Source organism: Saccoglossus kowalevskii, chromosome 16 (assembly GCF_978046115.1).
Source record: "Saccoglossus kowalevskii chromosome 16, keSacKowa6.1, whole genome shotgun sequence".
Lineage (NCBI taxonomy): Eukaryota > Metazoa > Hemichordata > Enteropneusta > Harrimaniidae > Saccoglossus > Saccoglossus kowalevskii.
Window position 1 is genome coordinate 18758787 of NC_140656.1, and position 20538 is coordinate 18779324.

At 32.7% G+C, this 20538-nt stretch overlaps 2 protein-coding genes across 3 annotated transcripts; one reads left to right on the forward strand and one right to left on the reverse strand.

Moving 5' to 3' along the window:
* The first annotated feature begins 5744 nt into the window (after nt 1-5744).
* LOC146733727 (uncharacterized) lies at nt 5745-8968 on the forward strand. Its single transcript, XM_085490922.1, has 8 exons — nt 5745-5913; nt 6323-6431; nt 6740-6932; nt 7034-7173; nt 7450-7515; nt 8115-8152; nt 8409-8560; nt 8796-8968. Exons 1-8 carry the CDS (start codon nt 5834-5836, stop codon nt 8966-8968), a joined length of 951 nt encoding a protein of 316 aa, XP_085347048.1. The 5' UTR covers nt 5745-5833.
* Nucleotides 8969-9527: 559 nt separating this feature from the next.
* Nucleotides 9528-19299, reverse strand: LOC146733728 (alpha-protein kinase vwkA-like). 2 transcript variants are annotated; one of them, XM_085491534.1, is made up of 7 exons: nt 19233-19299; nt 17571-17773; nt 16992-17061; nt 12270-12364; nt 11285-11331; nt 10689-10706; nt 9528-10177 (listed from the first exon to the last, which is right to left on the reverse strand). In XM_085491534.1, the coding sequence occupies exons 1-6, from the start codon at nt 19286-19288 to the stop codon at nt 10692-10694; spliced, it is 486 nt and encodes a 161-aa protein (XP_085347660.1). In that variant the 5' UTR covers nt 19289-19299; the 3' UTR covers nt 9528-10177; nt 10689-10691. The 2 variants fall into 2 exon arrangements, with proteins under 2 accessions (XP_085347660.1, XP_085347659.1); XM_085491533.1 differs by lacking the exons at nt 9528-10177; nt 10689-10706 and having other exon boundaries at nt 11202-11331.
* Nucleotides 19300-20538: the final 1239 nt, after the last annotated feature.

Sequence of the window (20538 nt, forward strand, 5' to 3'; positions counted from 1 at the left end):
ATTTTTTGAAACTGGATGCCCTGGAGTAGGCCATTTTGAGCCTAATACAAAAATTAAAATAACATGCATCATGGCATATACAGTGCTTTAAAGTGCACGCACAGAGCCTGAAACGCAAGTCTGAAGTTATGTGCTCCACCCATTATATACTTACAACAATCAGGATGGCTTCTGTTTCCACACGAACAACAAGTGTTGTCCGCTTTTTCGGTGGCAGGGGGGCTCAAGAACATCCACTGGTTGTGTGTTGATTTTGATACTTTCCTGGGATGGGTGATTATAGTTTTAAAAGCAACGTTGTACTAGTAGAATGCAAAAAGAAAATTATGTTCTAGAAATAAAAAACCAAATGCTTTTTAAAGTTGGCATTTTTTAAACAACAAATTGGGATACACATATTGCCAAATGTTCTACACCTGTAAAATATTGTATTTTATCTGGAATTTTCATTTTGGCTATTTTGTATAAAAGTCTTGCTGAATATTAAAAAAAATAAAAAGGTATTGTCACTGGATTTTATTGAAGCCTGTGGTGAAGCAGCCGTGCCTTGATTTATAGCGTGTCCAGAGTTAAAAAAAAAATCTCTAATTAATTTTTTTAATTTTACTATACACAATTCCAGGCATACACAAATACAAAAGAAATCATTTAATAAAATGTAGTAGATTGATGGACAAACCAATTCTCACCCCCTGATTATGTCCAGTCAGAAGCTAAAATATCTGACGCAAAGGCTCATATCCAAACACTTGGGTAAAACCTGGGTTAACCCAAACCGCCAAAATAAAACCCAATTTCAAAATCTAGAAATAGACAGTACATCCCAAGACAACTGCATGAATTTGCTTAAAACTGCAGTTCTCGTTAATTCACACCTCCAAGCTGTTATTTATTTTTAGGATTGACAGTTATCTTCACGTTCATTTGTCAAGACCTTATAGCCCTGAAATGTGTTGAATTATTTGTGTGCAAGCATCATTTTACAGTGCATCTCACTTAAAAAACACAATCTTCGTTATACCAGTGAAAAGAGTGCTGACAAAAGTTCTGAATAAATTGTGTTGTTACACTGTTATGCTCGAGTCTCCAGAAATGTGAATCCAGACTTTTCATTGAGCTGGTTAATTGTTGATACGAAGAAATACCTTATTCATAGAGTGCCTTGAACAGGGGACCTCTGCCCATGGCAACGCAATGCATGTTGGGTGACACAGGGGAATTACGAATGAAGTAACCATGATGGCGGCACAGAGTGCATGATTTTCTTTTGGTGTTTAAAAACAACATATACTTTCTGAAATGATCACGTTTATTTTTATTTTTAATTAACCAGGGATTCAATATCACAACAGCAGCGGTAAACACCCATAATTCGACCGCAATGCTGTCAGCTGACAATGTTGCAGTGGTCATAGCATTACCACTGACTTTAGTTTTGACACAATCCCCTGATAGAGAGACTGTGGTATTGAGATGCCTTCGCAGAAAACAATGTTGTCATTACCAATTTTATCAATATTTTGACGACTCAGTGTCTCAGACATTACAACTGTTTTTTTGTGGCAACGAGTTTGTGGCAAGCATATTTGATTACCAGAACATTCTGGCAACTACTTTGTGTTGTGGCAATGTTGCCACAAATAACTTGAGTAAACATCATTCTGTTGCAACTATGCAGCAAAAGTGGTAATTTATATATTGGGTATAAGTAAATAAAGGTTGTGTGACGTCAACATTGAATATCTATTTAAAATCTTTCTTTATTACACATCACATTTGACTTACAAATTACAACCTTATACTGAATATAAAAAATATGTTGTCAGAAATTGAATGAATGAAAAATGTACTAGCCCAAAATGTACAAGCATGCAGCCTGTCGGTTGATATAGCTCCGCTGCATACTCTGAAAGTAATTTGATCCAAACTAAGAAGCAGACTGAAGACACTGTTGTACGGCAACCGAGGTGGCTCACGTTTTGACTTTAAAAAAGATCATTTTTATTTTAATATCGATTTTTTTTTATTTTAAAATCCATTTTTATTTACTTTTTCAAATTCGTTTTGGTTTTTAAATCTAATTTCATTTTCAATTCCAAATCCATTTCGTTTTAAAGTAAAATTTCGTTTTCATTTTCAAATACGTTTTTGTTTTCGAATCAATTTCATTTTCGTTTTGAAATTCATTTTCATTTTTAGCTTTGTTTTTATTTTCAAATCCACTTTTTTTTAAAAATTAATTTCCAATTCTATTTTCGTTTTGAAGTCCATTTTTATTTTCAAAATCATTTTCGTTTTAAAACCATTTTTATTTTCAAAACCATTTTCGTTTAAAAACCATTTTCATTTTCAAAATCATTTTCGTTTGAAAATCATTTTCATTTTCAAAACCATTATCGTTTTAAAACTTGTTTTCATTTTCAAAATCATTTTCATTTTAAAACCATTTTATTTTTATTTTCAAAACTATTTTCGTTTGAAAACCATTTTCATTTTCAAAATCATTTTCGTTTGAAAATCATTTTCATTTTCAAAACCATTTTCGTTTTAAAACCATTTTCATTTTCACGTTTCTATCCCGTTGACCTTTAACCTATGACCCAGGTCACGTGGTGTTACTATTAGCCAATTGTTGCTAACTTGCGTTCGGCTGGGTATACTCGAAGCATTTACAGCTCCTTGCTTGAAGTTTGTTTTTGCTGTACATATATACATTCCTTTGGTAAGTGTCTACTTAGAATTTCTTTAGTTGGTTTTTTGTATGCTAGGTGGTATTGTGGTGGTATTGCGTTGCGTAAAGATGCACATAACCAGTTTTTGACGTGGAACAAAATTAGGATACTGAGTAACAGGGATCGCGACCGGTACGGACCCCCGCGTACGGACAGTGTACACTGGGAATGAGTTAATTACCAGTCAGTTTTCCGTTTCATATTGTATATTATATTGTATACATATATGCCACCTGCTATCAATATATGATATATATATGTACTCTCAGTGGTAACTGTGTGTTTTTGCAGATCGATCATGATAGTGATGATACATGCATGCATGTCGGCAGGAAATTATCAGGGAAATTAAAGTTGATATGTTCACAGAGTGTAGCAGCATGGAAGGCTACCTTCCATGGTAGCAGGCAACAATATCACATAAAACAGCGATTTACTTAAAAAACAAAGCTATATGTGAAATTGTTTGTCTCTCTGCCGGTCCGTTAAGTTCAAATATAAACAAAATTTTAATAGTGAAAACAGATGCCTAGCCATATGTAGTTTTTACGACTTTATAGTGTTACCTAACATCCTGCTAACCTTCAATTTCTACTTATATAACAGTATTTGCTTACTTAGTTTTCATGATTAAATCAGTTAGGTCAAGTTTTTGGCATAATTATAGACGCCTTCTTTATAAATAATGTTATTTCTATTGTAATTTCTCTATGGACCTTTGAGTCTAAAATAAAGTATAATAATATTAGTTGTTGTTTCCTGTTCAAACTAGATGCATTGCTTAGTCTCTTCTCTCTTTTTGGTGCAGAGACCAGGTTGTATATTAGTGCTCAACTCAGGACTTGACTTCCCTAGGCTCTCAAGTAAAGTATTCCCACATGCTAATACATAAATGCTTAGTTTTATTGTATATATACAACAGTATATTTTTTTTATACGTTCATTGAAACAACACTGTCTTCAGAAAGTACAGCAGTAAGTAATGTCACTAAAATTAGAAAACTGAAATTACAGAACTAAGGAAAAAAATAATAAACTTATTAAAATTAATGATAAACAAACCACAAATATTATTAAAGGCTAATACACAAAATTATAAGTAAAAAAAATCAAATGGTAATAATAAAATCTCAAATAAGTACATAGCAATTGAAATTAGTACATTGCACAGTTGTCAAAAAGAAAAAGAATGAATATTTAATTATTCATGAGGCATTGTTGTCTCATTTCAAATGCAGTTTTCAGAAATGTTAAACCTGTATTAGTTTTCACATTGTATTTGATGTTGCTATACATATTTTAATAATTTTATACATGTTACCAGTTATGTTATTTTGTAGATTTAAACATAGACCATTATGCCAAACGCCTTTCTTAAGTCCACGAAGCATGCATATATTTAGTTTTTTTTGATTTGTTGATAAAATGTGATGATCTTCTAGATAAGTAATCAATCTGCTGTTTATAATGATTGTAAACAACAAGAATTTGCAATGCCTCTGTAATTGGATGGGCTTGATTTAGGATTTTTTTTTACTACTTGATTTATCCCTTTTGACGATGTCCTGTGTATCCACTTGTATGGATCCTACAGCTCAACTGTCAGTTTTTGCTCCCATACTTCAATGAAGATTTCTAACGTTGTACTCGGACAGACTCTATTTTTTTACTGCTTGATTTAGGGCCAGATTTGTGTATTGGAACAATTAGACTTGTCTTCCAAGATTCTCAAAGTTTATTTGAGTTGAAAACAATGTTGAATAATTTGTGCAAAGCATTTGTGAGATAATAGTTACCAACTTTAAATATTCCATTTTTTTTTATGTTTTCAAGTTTACTAAATGCTTTTTTAATTTCACTTTATATAATTTACCCATTAAGTAATTCCTTATAATCATTTTTACTATTACTGCTTCATATTATGTGTGTTATAACTTGTAGAAGTTTAATTTAATGGCCAATATTAAAGTGGCGTAGGCACTCTTTATTTTAACTAGAGAATACCCATGATGCTCTGCTTCATTTTCTATTTTGCTATTTTTCCTATCATAAACTATTTTTTAATGTCTAATATCTGTGAACATATTCTCCAACCAATGTATGTGTACAGAACAGTGTTTGTTGCTTTAGTATGCAGGATTAGGGGTTATGGTTAGCATGGAGCTCCATGTGTGTAGCTAGCTAGCTGACTTGACAGTAAATGACTTTCACTTAGCCATGGTTCTTCAGTTCTATAATGATCTATTTGGTAAGTGTACACATCTACAGTTTACTCTCCAGAATGTTTGAAATTCATCTATAGAGCAGGTAATAATAGTTTAATAATTGTAGTAATTTTTATTTCAGCTATGGATGATATCCCCGATTTTATTTTTAATTTGGTGACAAGAGGAAAGACTAACAATATGATTCTTGAATATCTAAAGAAAGAACGACAAATTGCTTGGAGGTATGCATATAAGGGCCATTCCAATTTTAGGAATATAAATTACAAAGCCCCCTCACCCACAACATTTTATTGTATACTAGTATGCTTCTATTCAGGACAAATGTATTTTATTTAAAGGGGCATATACAATAACCTTGGGGTGGAGTGTTAGGATTCTGGTTAAAGAATATTTTCCCTTTTCTTTTTGATAAAGAAAATAATGAATAGCTTGTAACGATAATTGTATGATTACTAATTTATTTTTCCTCAAAGTGACAGACATGTATAGTATGTTCCCAGATACTCTTTCACAATATACCTGTGTATTTTAGACATTGATTTTAACAGATTTTTGTATGTTTATACATCTCCATTTAGTTTGTCTACGTTAAAAAGGCGAATGCTTTCTTGGGGAATAACAAGATATGAAAATATTTCACCCGATGAAGTACTTGCAGTAATAAAGGTACAGTTGTCTGAATTTAAAATTTATGTGTAAACAAATGAATATTTGGTCATTATTGTTCTTTTTTTTCTTTAACTTAAATGGGATTTGTATTCAAACAACACAAGGCAATAAAATTAATATAACTGTTAAAAGAAATGATAAAATGTTTGATGAATGTGGGATGTATTGTTAATATTGGGTCTTGTACTATTTTATTAGGAAGAAATGAAAGGTCCAGGAAAGCTTGTTGGAATTAAAGCCATGCACAGGCGACTTAGACAGAAATATAAAATTCTTGCAACAAGGTACATCTCATATTTGAGTGCTAGTGTTGGGCTATATGTTAAGCATTAATGAGGTCCGCTGAAACTAAATAATGTGAACTTGAATATTACGCTTGACATTGTGTTTGCTAGTGTTGACAGTTAGTTTGTCTATTTATGTAAACATTAATGACTTGTTTGGGTTGAAAATCTATTAAGATCTCTGAAATATTTATTTCCAATTAAATTTAATAATACATGTACTACAAATGTTGTGCTACTGTTTTTCTTTATTTTTATGTTTTTTTAATTAATATTTGGATAATTAAATGTTTCATCAACATTTGATGAAGATATGCATATTCATAAATATCATTCATGTATCTGCATTACATACAAATCATTCAATATGAACAATCTTAAATAAAAATCAATTGCTTTACTATGACAGAGACCAAGTAGAAGCAGTAATGGTTGTTAATTTTTATGAGCAAATGCAAATAAGACGGAGAGGAAGATTAGGGAGAAGTATTGGACACAGAAGAAAATACTATTCAATGGTATTGAGTGAAAGAATTGCTACATAATTGTATTGTTTTAATATATACAGAGAACATTTTTACAAAAAAAAAATACCAGTAATATTTATTAAAAAAAACAAAACCACACACAATTGATAAAAGTAAATAAATATTTGTGTCCTGTTTTATTTTGTTATTCTGACAAAAATATTGAGACCAGCTCAGTACAGAACATTAGTCGCATGAATATGCATTGTGGTGTAATATACACATACAACTGATGTGATTGTCTGGGAAATGTTGATGTTCTGCTTTCAGATTATAATTCAATATGGTTTCATTTTTAGGGACCTAATTGGTTTTGGCACCTTGACGGATATGATAAGTTGATGGGGTATAGAAAAAAGGAATATCCATTTTCTATTCATGGGTGCATAGATGGGTTTTCTCGCAAGATCCTATGGTTGAGAGTGTATATCACAAATAATAACCCAAAAGTAATATGCAAATACTTCTATGACACAGTTTTGCAAAACAAAGGTACAAAGATCATTATATTGTATATACTGTAATCCACATTTATTTTGTGATTTGATTCAATGTGGCCAATTTCACCCAAAAAATATTCCAATTTGTTTCAGTATGTCCAAGCCGAACAAGGTCTGATTATGGAACTGAGGTGACTGACTTAGTGCAAGCACAAACGTTTTTAAGAAGAAATCACACTGATCCATACTGTTTTGATGGGTCTCATAAATATGGAACCTCCATGTCTAATCAAGTAAGTATAATTGTTGATCATGTGTGAATTGCTATACATTTTCTATTCACATTTTTCTATGCATCTAATTTTTTCCAAGCTAATACATGGGTAGCAAACCTATTCAGATAACTGGTTGTTTGGAAGGCTAGTAATTGAACAGTTGGAATTGGACATAACTGAAATTCATTTTAAAATTACCTCAGGTGCATGTCCTGGGGTATGTTGATATAAAGTTAGGTGCCAATTGTTATATTGTTTTTGTCATATTGACTGTTATCATTCCTATATTTGTAGTGCATTGAAAGTTGGTGGACACAACTGAGGAAGTACAGTGCAGAGTATTGGAGAGATCAGTTCAAGGTGCTGTATATATAATGTATAATGCTATACTTCATCACTTAATGATACTACTTAACGATATATATTTGCGTTTGTCGCTTTTTTTGAAACGTTTTATTTTTGGCGGACCCAGCAATGTGTAGTATGTAGTGTGTGCTTCCCAATGATCCGATGGTGTGACATCATGGAATGGACATTAATTTGTTTAAACAATTGCAAAGACTGCATAGTTCATGTTAATTTTTGGTCAATTTGACCAGAATTTTACCTAGTATTTTCTATGCACAATTGTTTTAAATAATTTGTTAAATTGTTTCAGGACTTTTATTCTTATACTTGCAAACAAGTATTGTAGGTAAATGCATCAGTTTTAGTAAATAGACAAGGTTGTAATGGTTTTGCTATGTTAATTTGTATGTGTATTTTATCACATTACAGGTTTTCAGCAAACTCTGTTCATGCCTGCATTACCAGTCATATTAATGTAGTGTTATTGATGCAGAATTTACTGTTTTGTATTTGCAAAAAAGCTTCATGCTGATGGTTAATTCAAACTTTGCATAAAATGCAGCTGACATTACAAATTTAATGGACAGAATTTGTTTTATTTTACATTGAAGAATGAAGGACTGTATGATCCTGATTGTGAATTGGATAGGTAACTATTATAATTTTACTTTTTAAATTACTGATAATAAATAATTCAATTCGGAGGAAGTCTGAAAGCAGGGACTTGTAATTTGTACTTCCATTCTAGTACATAATACATACCTATACCGATCACATTCTTATAATACATACGCCGATTCATGACCTAATTCAAGAGGTAGTCATTTTAAAGTAGAAAATTAATAAAAACTGTTGTGTATAGATTGATTCAGTGCAAAAATATCATTTCAATCTTTATAATTCAGAAGCTGCTTGTTGTATGTATATATGCCGTTACTGGAAGATGAATTGAATTGCTTTGCTGATGAGTGGAATTCTCATAGGATTCGAAAACAAAAGGAACAGTTAAGACCAAATGGTGTCCCAGAAGACTTGTATCAGTTCCCTGAATTAAGTGGTATGTGAATTTGGAGGAACTTTGAACTGCATTCATGAAAGTGGGGAGGGTGTTTATATTTTAAGTGACTTCTTCACAATAAGGTTTCACAATTTCAAATTAATAAACTGAAAATTTGTATGTCATACATGATGTACACAAGTTTGAACTTCCAGTGAAACGTGATACTCCTGCTCTCATTTACCACCATATTCATTTTTTGTATCAATAGACATAATCTGACACTTTTTTTCAGGTGCAAGAGAAATGGGCTGGCAGGTTTCCACAGAAGACTTAGAATCCTTTGCTAAAGAAAAGAATGTTGCTGCTCCACTACCAGATTACATTTCCCCAGCTTTTAGGAAAGCAGCTGATGATGAATTAATTGATGATATTAACATTAATAATGCAAGACACATTTTTACCTAGCCTGATTAATAGACCAGCATTGTTTTCAGCTAAAACATAGCTATTTAGAAAAGTAAAATTCTGTCAAGTATTATACCCAAGTATTATGGTGAAATTTCATAATAAAATATCCCCCAAGTTTATTTTTTGTGAAATTAGCATGTTTTCAAGATATGGTTAAAATAAGTGCATATGCTCTTCAAGATGGGCATACACTTTTTAACACTGGATATACTAGTGCAGCAATTATTTTGTGCACATACAAACTGTCAAACTTGTTGGCTCATCAGTGTTCCAAGTGTGCTGACCTTTATTCAACAGTGTACATAATTTGTCAGCTTAATCACAAGATTGGAGAACGGCCATTTATAAATTGTCATTTTTGGTGAGAGGGGGTCAAACTGCCAATTTTATACAGAAAGGTGTGATGTTTGCATGAGGAGTGTCTTTTTGCTCAGATCATTAGTCCTACAATTAAATAATGGATGTTACTGAACTCCCTTTTTATAACAAGTATTCTGATACACACAAAAGCATCACCCAAAGTTGGCTGTTAATATTTGTACACATAACAATTAAAAACTTTTTCAAAGAATTTATTTGGGTACTGTAAATACAAGTTCCATAAAAATACAAAATAGCTCAAAAACTCAGTGAACAATACAATACTAGTGAGGGAATACTCACTGACTATACTGTTTTACTGATAACCAGAAACTGCACACATCTTCATATGCTAAGACAAATGCAAGAACTGAACTTTATAGAAGAACTTCGCCACTAATTAAAAAAAAAGTCAGTGCAAAGGAAAATAACAAAACCAACATGCAAAATCATCATTCAGATGTGAAAAAACTCTGCTATTGAGGTGTCATAAAATGTCTGTGAAATGCCTGCCCACACATCTTCTATTTTGAATTTGTTATGTCATAATTATCCAATCAAACGCCACCATTCACACACTTTTCCTCACTGTGACGCAAAGGGTTCACCCATTTCAACAGGATGTTAATGGACTTGCTATCATTTAATAACTATGATTTACTTGAAAAAAATTGAAATGGAGAGTTCTGTGACAATAGATTTCAACTGACTTTATCGACCACAACACAAGTGACTCTGATTGTGCAGCTAAGCCAGAAATGTACAAATGTATATTTCAAATCTAACTCAAACCTAAACTTGATAATATGTTTTCTTTATGATCAACTCTTCCTCTTTAATAGTACTCTGAAAATAAATATAGAAGAATATTCTGAAGTTTTGACCATTTATCATTTCATTCACTCATTACAATATTATGAAAACATTGTCAAGTCAGAATTACAATAAAATCCTATTTCTTAACTGTATATTGCATAAATGCTGTCAGAACAAATGCTAATAATGGTTTAATTTCAAACCACAAGAATAAAAAAGGGACAAAAACTGCTTTAATGAGAGCACTAATAAGGATTGTTATCACCTCAATAAACACTGAAGAGCACAGAATTTCTTCACTACAATGCCTAAATGCCAAAAAATAGTGCAAAGCGTCAGTTTGTGTTCAGTTACATGTTCTATTTCCAGTATGTGCTCTAGTGATTCTGCGTTTGATGATACAGATGGAAAGTGTATGATGCTATAACTACAACAAACTTTGGTTTCCTTTTTCAAAAAGAGGGAGCAATCCGATTGGTCAGTTATTGCCATTCAAGTGCATGGTACATGATCAGTCAGTCATCTCAAGTGTCTAACTTACCTGTCAATTAAATTGTACCTAAAAAATAAATAGAACATTTTTATGAAACAATTAAATTTTAAAACAAGCAGCCTGTCGGCTGAGATAGCTCCGCTGTTATCAATGCACATTTCAATTAAAGAACAGAAGATATCATTAGAAAATGAACAATATGTATAGTATCAAAGCAATCGGACTTACAGTTTCTAACAAGAAGTCAAAAATATCACTTTCTACCAAAAATGACAAAAATATTCACCACAATTAGAGAATTGAAGATATCATCACGAAATGAACAACTCTGAGAAAGGTCTACATGTAGTATCTATATATGTAATATCAAAGCAATTGAACTTGCGGTTTTTAACAAGAACTCGAAAATATCACTTTTTACCAAAATTGACAAAAATATTGACCAAAATTAGAGAATTGAAGATATCAACATGAAATGAACAAACCTAAGAGAGGTCGAAAAAGAAAAACATTGACATGGACAACGTCGGACAATTACTCATATGATTAGTCGACAGCGGAGCTAATGAAAGGACTATTTAGATATTGTTGATAAGATCACATTTGTTTTAAACAAACACATTTGATTTGATTACATTGATTACCTCTGATCCATGGTCTTCTACCATACTTTCATTTAATTCTTCCATCCCTTGTAAAAATATTTGAAAAAACAATAAAAATAATGCTCTGTGAAATTTTTCACAGCAATATATCAGTATCAATATCAAAGTGTACTTACGAAATGAAATAAAGTGATCTTGTGCAAGATATATGGGTCTGATGACACCAGTATAACATGTTAAATTGCCACAGTATTATGATAGGAAAATGTAGATCTAAACATAGGATATGGTTTCTGTGGTGAAATGCACTACCATACCATAATTACTTACATTTTCAAGGATTTTTAGCATACAATATATAGTTTTTGGTGAATTGCATGACATGATAGAGCCCCTTTTAGTTCAATAGTAAACAAAACTGAAATGAGTCGGCCATAATGGTAACGACATGGCTCCAGAACAGCATTTGCGTTTGACCATTTTGAAACTGATATGAACAAATATTATGGTCCTGTTATTTGTATATATATATTATTATGTTCATTGTATGTACCAATATGGACAATAGCTGTCCATGTATAGCAAAAAGATCTGAATCCAAAATGACAGAAATGCTTGATTTTCATGAATTTTACCACAAAAATGCCACAAGTCACCCTTAGTAAATCTGATATGAAAAACAAATCATGCATCGAGCTCCCATAATGTACAATGTATTAAAGTACCAAGTTTGAGGAATTCCAGAATTGCAGAAATGCTTGAATTTCAAGCAAAAAAATCGCTGATCAGTCCATGTCTCAAATACAGGTGCAGGTTCATGTGCATAGAGGTCAACCTCCTTTTTGGGACTAATAAATTGGTATAACCTGGGAATCCCTATTTAAGCTGTTTCAGTATTTGCCAAATGTTAAACCAACAATGATAAACATGCCAAAATAAAAACATGCCAAAATCAAGCTAAAGCACAATTTTTTGATTTGAAATTTCAAAAACATGACTATGCATTTTTAAATTATTCACTTACCAGGTAGGTTTAAAAATGCGCAATATTCAGAACAGGAATGATCTTTCGAAAATGTTACGATCGCCTGCCGTGAGATATTGTCCATGCCAAACAGACTATCAAAAAAAAAATGAGATTTAAGGTCAGACAAAGGAAAAGTTGCAAGCATTATCATAATTCCATCTATTAAACCTTATTTTAACAGGCATCAAGCACTTGCTTCTAATTATGAGCAATATTCTTTCAAACATTTTCTATATAACATAATGTATTTTTGTTATAAAGTTTGTAACAGAACCAGTTTTTCTTTCTTTGTGGTTATTAGTCCCAGTTTCAGGTGCAGCCTTAAAAGGGGAATATAGTTTCTTATTTCCGGTTTCCGTCGTTTCTGTCTGTGAACAAGTCACTGTTGAATATGCACATAATTTTTGTCTTCCAGATCTGAAAAGTGAGTCTTTTTCATGATTTTCATCCAAAATTACCTCTCCCACCAACACTGAGAGAACAATTGTGCATGCTCAGAATAAATTAATGAGTTAGAGTAATGCTAGGGTGATCAGTGACGTCATAGAAATGGACCACATTCTGGTTTTTGTTGAAAAAAGTGGTCAGAAATGTTGTTTATTATATCTTTAAACTATAAAAATTGCATTCCATTATAAAGAGTCATCACTGAAATACAGGGTCACAAAGTTGAAGATCAGTGAAAACACTATGCAGTTATTGTTTATAAATCCTGACCAGGCACATTGAAACATCAGGGCTACATTTTGATGGGAATTATATTGGTGATACTGAAACAAACCCAGGTTCTGGTAATATACAAAGACCTGAATTACCGGTAACAAAGAAGTCAAGTTGTTATTAAAGGTACATCCAGGTTTACTCAGATTTATGAATGCAGTTTCTTCAGCATGTATACATGTATGAGACATAGTTTGGTTGCACTTGTACACTCTGAGATTTGGAACATCAGTCATCAGAACAATACTAGATTAAGGGAAATCACTTTATGATGAGTTGTACCCACATAGAGTACAGTACAGTTCTCGCGGAAGCTTTGGCTTCACTTCAGCTTCACCTTCGCTTCAGCATCGCATCATTATGGCATTGTTATGGCTTCAGCATCGCTTCAATGTCGCGACATTAAAAAGTTAGGCGATTATCGCTTCGCTTCATTGTGGCCTCATTATGGCGACAATGTGGCATCAGTATCGCTTCATCAAACAAAGAAGTACTGTACTCATTTCCCCCAAACCTCTTGACCGCTTCCGCTTTTGACCGGTCAATTTCCGTTTTATTTTCGACCGTGCAAAAATTCGGACTACTAAAAATTTTCTGGTTTTCATAGATAGATGTTGAACAACCGTCAAAAGTTCAAATACTTTTTGTTTTAACTATCTATAATTATATGCACGCAATTTGACCCTTTGACCTAGATTTGGCTGGGATTGAATATTTTATTTTAGACAATATTCCGACGTGACGCACTGCTACAAAATGTATTCAACAGAAGTACAACATGGTTGTCTGGGTTTCTTTTCCTGATTGTGTTGAGTTTACGATTTGTACAATTATTGTTGTTTCCCCCCAAGCAGAAGACAAGCCGAAGGACCATGAAGCTAAATAGAATTCCCACGCATGGACGTGGACTGAGTGAAAGAAAATAGTTCTAAGGCTAAAATAAAAATGACCTACTATTACACCTCTTTGTGTATTTGTCAATTTTGTATATATTTGGTATGACCGTATGATCGTAAATACCTAGAAAAATCTCGTCTTTCGTTAATAATTTCATTTGTTTGAAATGTCTACCGACCGTAATTTGTTTCTCCAAACGGAACCGACGTCCGTCATTCAACACAATCAGCATTTATTTATCGCAATTCATGGGGATCATGTCCCGTAATTTGCGGGCTGTACAACCAAATAATTAAACAAGTACTATTTATTGTATTTTTGTTTTACCTCGCGAAACTACAACAGAGCGTAGAGTTGTCGCGGTTAAATAGTCGCCTTGAAATCGATGGAACTTCAACTACTAGTATCAATTTCTCACCTTGAAATAAAAAAAAATCGAAGAGCATCGGGGGATATATTATTAACCAGTCTTACGAATCGCAAGCTTTATTTTATTCGAATTCATAAAATTCACGAGTTTTCGACATTTGTTGGCAACTTCCGCGCTAAAATGGTTGAAAATGTGGGTGTGGTTTTTTCGCAAAGTCCTGTTGATAATACGGACAAATATGGTTCTGTGACCCAGGTCGTGCTCCGATCAGGTGACTTTCAGCCAATCAATGATGTTGTAACAAAAGATATTTAACGCAAATTGAAGGGTCGTCGTACCATCCAATCTCCATCGTCGATTCACAAAGTTTTGTTTGTGCTGTGACAGGCTTCGCAATTATTCACTGAAAAACATCGGTATATTTTGACAAACGGATGTGATTTTACCTCAGTTCAAAAAAAAGAAAGAAAAAAAACAGGGCTGAGATACAAATCAGTTTTGCAAGTTGGGAAATAAGGTAAACCAGACTGGGGTCGATAATTTTCAGTATCGAAGGACTTCCGTGTGAATCATGATTTTCAAATTGTTCATCGGCTGGTCACCAAATATTTACGGCCACACTAGATGGACACGTTTTTTTTCTGAAGCCCAATAAAATATTTCTGCATGTCAAGCGCTGTTCGATTTTTTACAGGGCATGTGGCTCGTTTTCATTCGAAAATATGTTTGTGAGAATACTTTTAAAGTACATATAGATCGAGCTCAGATCACTGATCGTGACTTAATTTTGAGAATTGGTTGTCAAATTTTACCAGACCGACGCCACTACAACCATCCAATCATATGTTGGAAATGTACGCACTTGTTTTGGAACTTTGTATCAAGATGACTGGCGACGACGCCGACGCTCCAGGCGGCATACGCGTGTATTGCATGTTTTAGTAGTCCGGGCATGGGGTTGGACTCGGCTAAAACTAAACGAAACACAGAAAAATACCACCGAAGTGAGGAATCTGAATCTGTTCTTGTAGCAGCAAATAAAATGAGCGAAAAAAGGTAAATTTTATAACAAGAACAGTTTCACTTCGTATACAGCAAATTGTGTTGTATCAGAACGACGATTGCATCGTGTGATTTGAATTTATCACGATTTTCCTTCTAGTCAATATGGAACTCGTCACCTTGCCGATTGTAATGTACTTCGCAAAGTTTTTAGTGCCCAATACTCGCAACACTAAAATAATTAAACAAGATATCTTTTTAAAATGTCATTTTACTCTTGATCATAATATTTTATTCGCCTTGAATTTCAAATCGATTACATATCGAACTTCTGTACATGTTTTTGTCTACTGCCCTTCTGCGTGCAAATAATGAGGTCATACTCATGTCACAATAAGTTGAAGCTGATGCCATGTTGATGCCATGAGACTGCGAAGCTGAGGCCACGATGATGCCACAAAATAGCGAGGCGAACATAGCTTCAATTTTCAATGACGCGAAGCTGATGCCACAATGATGCGATGCTGAGGCGACAATGAAGCCATGCGTATGCGACAATGATGCCACAAAAGCCAAAGCTTCCGCGAGAACTGTACTGTACATACATGTATTAATTCTCCTGTTAGCAGATGTTCTATGTATTATTTTAACAAGAGTATTTTATAATTAAATGATGAGGACTGTTACATTTATGTCTTGTTTATACAATATCTAAAACTAAAACAAACACAAAGTACAAACAACATGACACTTGAAAAGCTACGTTTGCTAGTAAAAAGCATACCGGTAAATATATCAGTAACAGAAAGTTGGAAGCCAGGAGATACAAACGCAGATCAGTGTTACACCATACCCTTTCCATCTAATAGCAAATCAACAAAGCAAAAAATGGCTTCACTGAAAATAGCGATGTTCTATCATGAGAATCAAATTCTATAACCAAATTATGTCGAAAAGAGGGGTTTGTTAAACTAGTTATTCTGAGACTAATTTGGTCGTCTTTCTAGTCACCTTATTTGTTGTATTTCTGTATATAAATTTGTGGGGGACGATACGTTGTGGTTATGGAAATGTAACGAAATATAGTATGCAAAATTATCTGCTACACAATCAGCACCAATCACCACAGAAGAACGACTTAATGAAAACTCAGAATTTATTCACTAACGGAAAACCCGCTGGCAATCCGGAGACTTGCAACCTCATATCAACGATATAACACAAATTGTAAGAATGATACAGAATTGGCAGTATGCCTTTGATATACATCGATAAACTCTTGACCGTGTAAGAAAATTAGTGGGAAAACTTCTAATTGGATGAATATAAAAATTGAAACAAAAGAACACACTGCGGTGGTTTCTACCACGTTCGCATTCATGTCGTCGTCTCACTTCAGAATCCGTATTTTGCAACAATGTACAAGTCAGAATACAGTATTATTGAACTTGTATAAAACGTAATGAATAAAGCGATTAACAAATATTGCATGTTTCAATTACAATGTTTCACAGATAAATGATTCAGAAATTACTCCGACAAAATTTCCCTAATAGCATTGCCTTCCTGTAATGCACAGAAAATCCACAAATAAAGATTTTGAAGAGTTATTATTACCATTACTATTTAATTGGGCATTTCCCAGAGTATGCTAACAAATCATATTATTTAAATGTTATCTCAAGAACCATTTTTATTAACTACATCAATGCTGCATAGATTATACTTACATATCATGTGTGCCTTCGTCAAATAGTTCCCATGTTGCAATTGCAACGTCGGTCAAAGTATAATCAACACCTATCAGTATACAAAACAAGACAATTATCAAAAAACTCAAATTTCCTAGGGAATACACATTTGTATGTACAACATTCTTTAAAAGAGAAGCGCTATTCAAATTTAAACACAAATTTGAACAGTTAAGAGCGAGTTTTAACTGAGAGAGAGCTAGACAACACAGTTTTCATCTAATATGTCAACTAAACTACCGGTACATGCATTAATTTAATTATAGTTCAAAGATAAGCAGGCAAATTACAAAACATCAATTACATTTGTTTATCATTTTAAACTTCATCACAACAGGATGATTTGCTCCATTAAAATCAGATCTCCGATAGAAGCACATAAAAACTAAAAATCACATTTGTTGTATACTGAATCATTTAAAATATACCTTATTTTGACTATGGAAACCTAATCTGTAATTTACATATTAAGCACATTCCCTAATAATAGAGCACATACGGTAGCTATTTTTTCAGTCAACACGCCCATTCAAATAAAATTTATGTAAAAGTATAAACCTTGCAAATCCAGTAATAAAATTCGCCCACTATACTTCTGGTAGCACCAATGTGCAAATGAGCACATTTTGTCTGTGATAACACCACCATCTTTGGCAGCTACACCATTATTATTCAGGTATTTTTTGAATTTTCCTGGTAGGAATTTTTCAATAGTGTAGTAAGGTTCTCCTTCAACCTTCATAATATAACAAGGCAAGACTCTGTAAAAAACAAAACAAATGAGTTAACAATATTGCTGAAAAATGAGAGCATCTTCTACCATTAATTTGAGCTTACAACCTTTAAGTTTACCATAGGGTTTTGAAAAGCTGACAATAAAAAAACATAGTTGAACTCTAGTGACCTTGCCCTTTGTTGTATAATATTATTCCCTTTATCATAGTTTGTTTCAATATGAACATGCATTGTCATAATTAATTTTGAATACACCAAGTTTTGGAATTAAAACAGCAGTGGGAAAGCAGTCTACCAAACGTCCTTGATAGATGTAGATATCTTACAAAAACATTGGTGCCTAATTTGTTTAATTATTTTAAGGGACATAATTTCCAGCTTTATTCAAAGTTATTCAGTTATTTTAGTAGAAAAATGAATTCCTCATCTCAGAAACATGTATTGTATACTACTGTATTATTTGAAAAGTAAAAAAATGCCCTCTAGAATTAACTAGTATGTTGCAAGCTCTGCTTTGTATGCAAATCAACTGTAATAGTTATAGTGATTGGAATGCATGTTAAGCATACGGATAATCAGAGTTGACATAGCATATGACAATGAACAGATGTTGCATTGCCAATGAAGAATGCAAATAGTTAGTTGGTGTCCAGTGGAGAGAGAAGTCAAAAGTACTGTTGCCTCCTGAGAATCTACATCTTCAAACACAGTGTGTTTTTAAACTAGTATTATAAAAGCTCTGTAATTCTGTTCCAATAGCTGAAACAAATTCCTGTGAATTTTCAAAATTCATATACTTCGCAATACAAAATCCATATTTTTTGAGTATGTTTTGCTTTTTATGTATTTTTGCATTATTTTTGTTTTGATAACTTTGGACTAAAGAGATTTTCTATTGGCTTCAAAGCTTGATCAAAAGTTTGGCACCCAATTTATAGGAGTGCTTATAAAGATTATCTGACATCTTGTTTTCTGTTAAAATTTTATTTATTGGTAGGTTTGCAAATGTATATCAGACTGTGCAACAACTCTCTCCATGAGTTGGTTTTGAAACCCAGTCCAGTATTCCCATGGGATTTTGGAGACACAATACTAATGATATTATTACAAGACAAATGATTTACTTCACTGAGCACATACAACAATGCATATTCCATTGGGATCAGTGATCTTTGAATGTGTATCACCAGTGATCAGTCAAATAGAAACAGTCAAAACATTTCATCAGATTTTCTCAATTTTTGCATATTTTCACTCAGTACATCAATCGTTCAACTAAGGGAAGATTTTATACTGATAAATTAGGTGACCAAGTTTGATAAAGTTTGGAAGGAATAGAATTACTAAAGTTATTGTGCACACGTTAACAATTATTAATGATGACAACAACATTTTCCCCTTAATATACCTTTCCTTTCATCTTTGATGATACAGGAAAGGTAAAAAATAATGACATAAGTATTATGAATGAAATGAAACACTGACCTTGGACACTCTCCAAATTCAATACATTTTTCTTTCTCAAAAACACGGCATAGCATGTTTCCCAACATTTGAGTTTGTACTTACAATCATCAGTTTTAGATGATTAAACTGACATAAAATAAGCTTTAAAAATAAAATGTTGAACAATATATGACAACACATTAGAGCAGCATATGCCAAATTTGTGTAGTTAACACATTTCATTATTAACTTAAAGGGAATTTGTGCCAAATTATATTATTGTATCCAATGCACCAACTGAGATTAATATTAAATTCTTCATACATGGGTTTACAGATATACACCCTATAGTCAGTCAGAAACAAGTAAATTAAGTAAAAATACAAAGCTGCTAAATAAATTCTTACATTCACTGGTATATCTGTAAATCCACAGTTGTGTCAGTATTACTTGAAAGTTGAAAGGTTAGTTTAAAAAATCAATGAACAATCTCCATGTTAGTAAAAATAAAAGTGGGCTGCAAACCCGAACCCCTTCAGCAAAGTTGTATGTATTTTCAAACAAAATATTCACAAAACTAAAAAAAATGCATAAAGATGGGCAGGATTTAAAATTTGGCACAGACCTTCTTTATATTCTATGTGTGGTAAAAACTGAACTTTTGCTTATTAAACACTGATATTAAAATTACAACCAATATTTCATTATCTTATTTCTTACACGTTTAGACATCATGTATTGCAGGTCAATCTTTGATTTCCCTATCTGTTTATAATGCCCTTCATATAGAGTATCAATTCCTTCTTGAATATGAGTCTTCATGACATATCCTCCCTCGTTAATATCAGGGTGATTTGAATCGACTATATAGCAATGATAAGCTGCTCTCATAGCACCTTTACCGATAAAATTGCCTTTTCGGAACTTAATTTCAAAAGATTTGGCATCCCATGCACACTCTCCTAATGAAGTGTATTTAAAACTACTGATTTCCCCTGCAACTAATGGGCCTGCCAGTAAAAAAATAAAAACAAATTCTTGTATGTTAAAATAGTACATTTGAACACTTTGAAGTGCTTTTTCTCATACATTTTTCTGTGATGAAATTGAAGTACCGGTAGTCAGAATTTGAGAACTTTTGTTAGCAATTAAAAATCAGAAAAGCAATATTGTAATATTACAACAATGAAATTAAAGCTATGTGGAAACAAGCACATTTTCATTCATGCCAAGATCAGGGCATATGATTGATGGACTCAAAAATGGCGAATAGTTATATATTTGTTTTTTTTGATAAATTTCTTTTTGCAAAAATAGGTTGTATACATGTATTTTCCTTAGTATG

Coding starts and splice junctions, on each gene's coding strand:
- LOC146733727 (XM_085490922.1), top strand. CDS start 5,834: ATGAAAGGTCCAGGAAAGCTTGTTGGAATTAAAGCCATGCACAGGCGA. Junction 6,933..7,033: donor CACAGTTTTGCAAAACAAAG/GTACAAAGATCA, acceptor AATTTGTTTCAG/TATGTCCAAGCCGAACAAGG. Junction 7,174..7,449: donor GAACCTCCATGTCTAATCAA/GTAAGTATAATT, acceptor CTATATTTGTAG/TGCATTGAAAGTTGGTGGAC.
- LOC146733728 (XM_085491533.1), bottom strand. CDS start 19,288: ATGCTATGCCGTGTTTTTGAGAAAGAAAAATGTATTGAATTTGGAGAG. Junction 17,062..17,570: donor TTTATTACTGGATTTGCAAG/GTTTATACTTTT, acceptor GTATACTGATAG/GTGTTGATTATACTTTGACC. Junction 12,365..16,991: donor GACGAAGGCACACATGATAT/GTAAGTATAATC, acceptor TTTTTTTGATAG/TCTGTTTGGCATGGACAATA.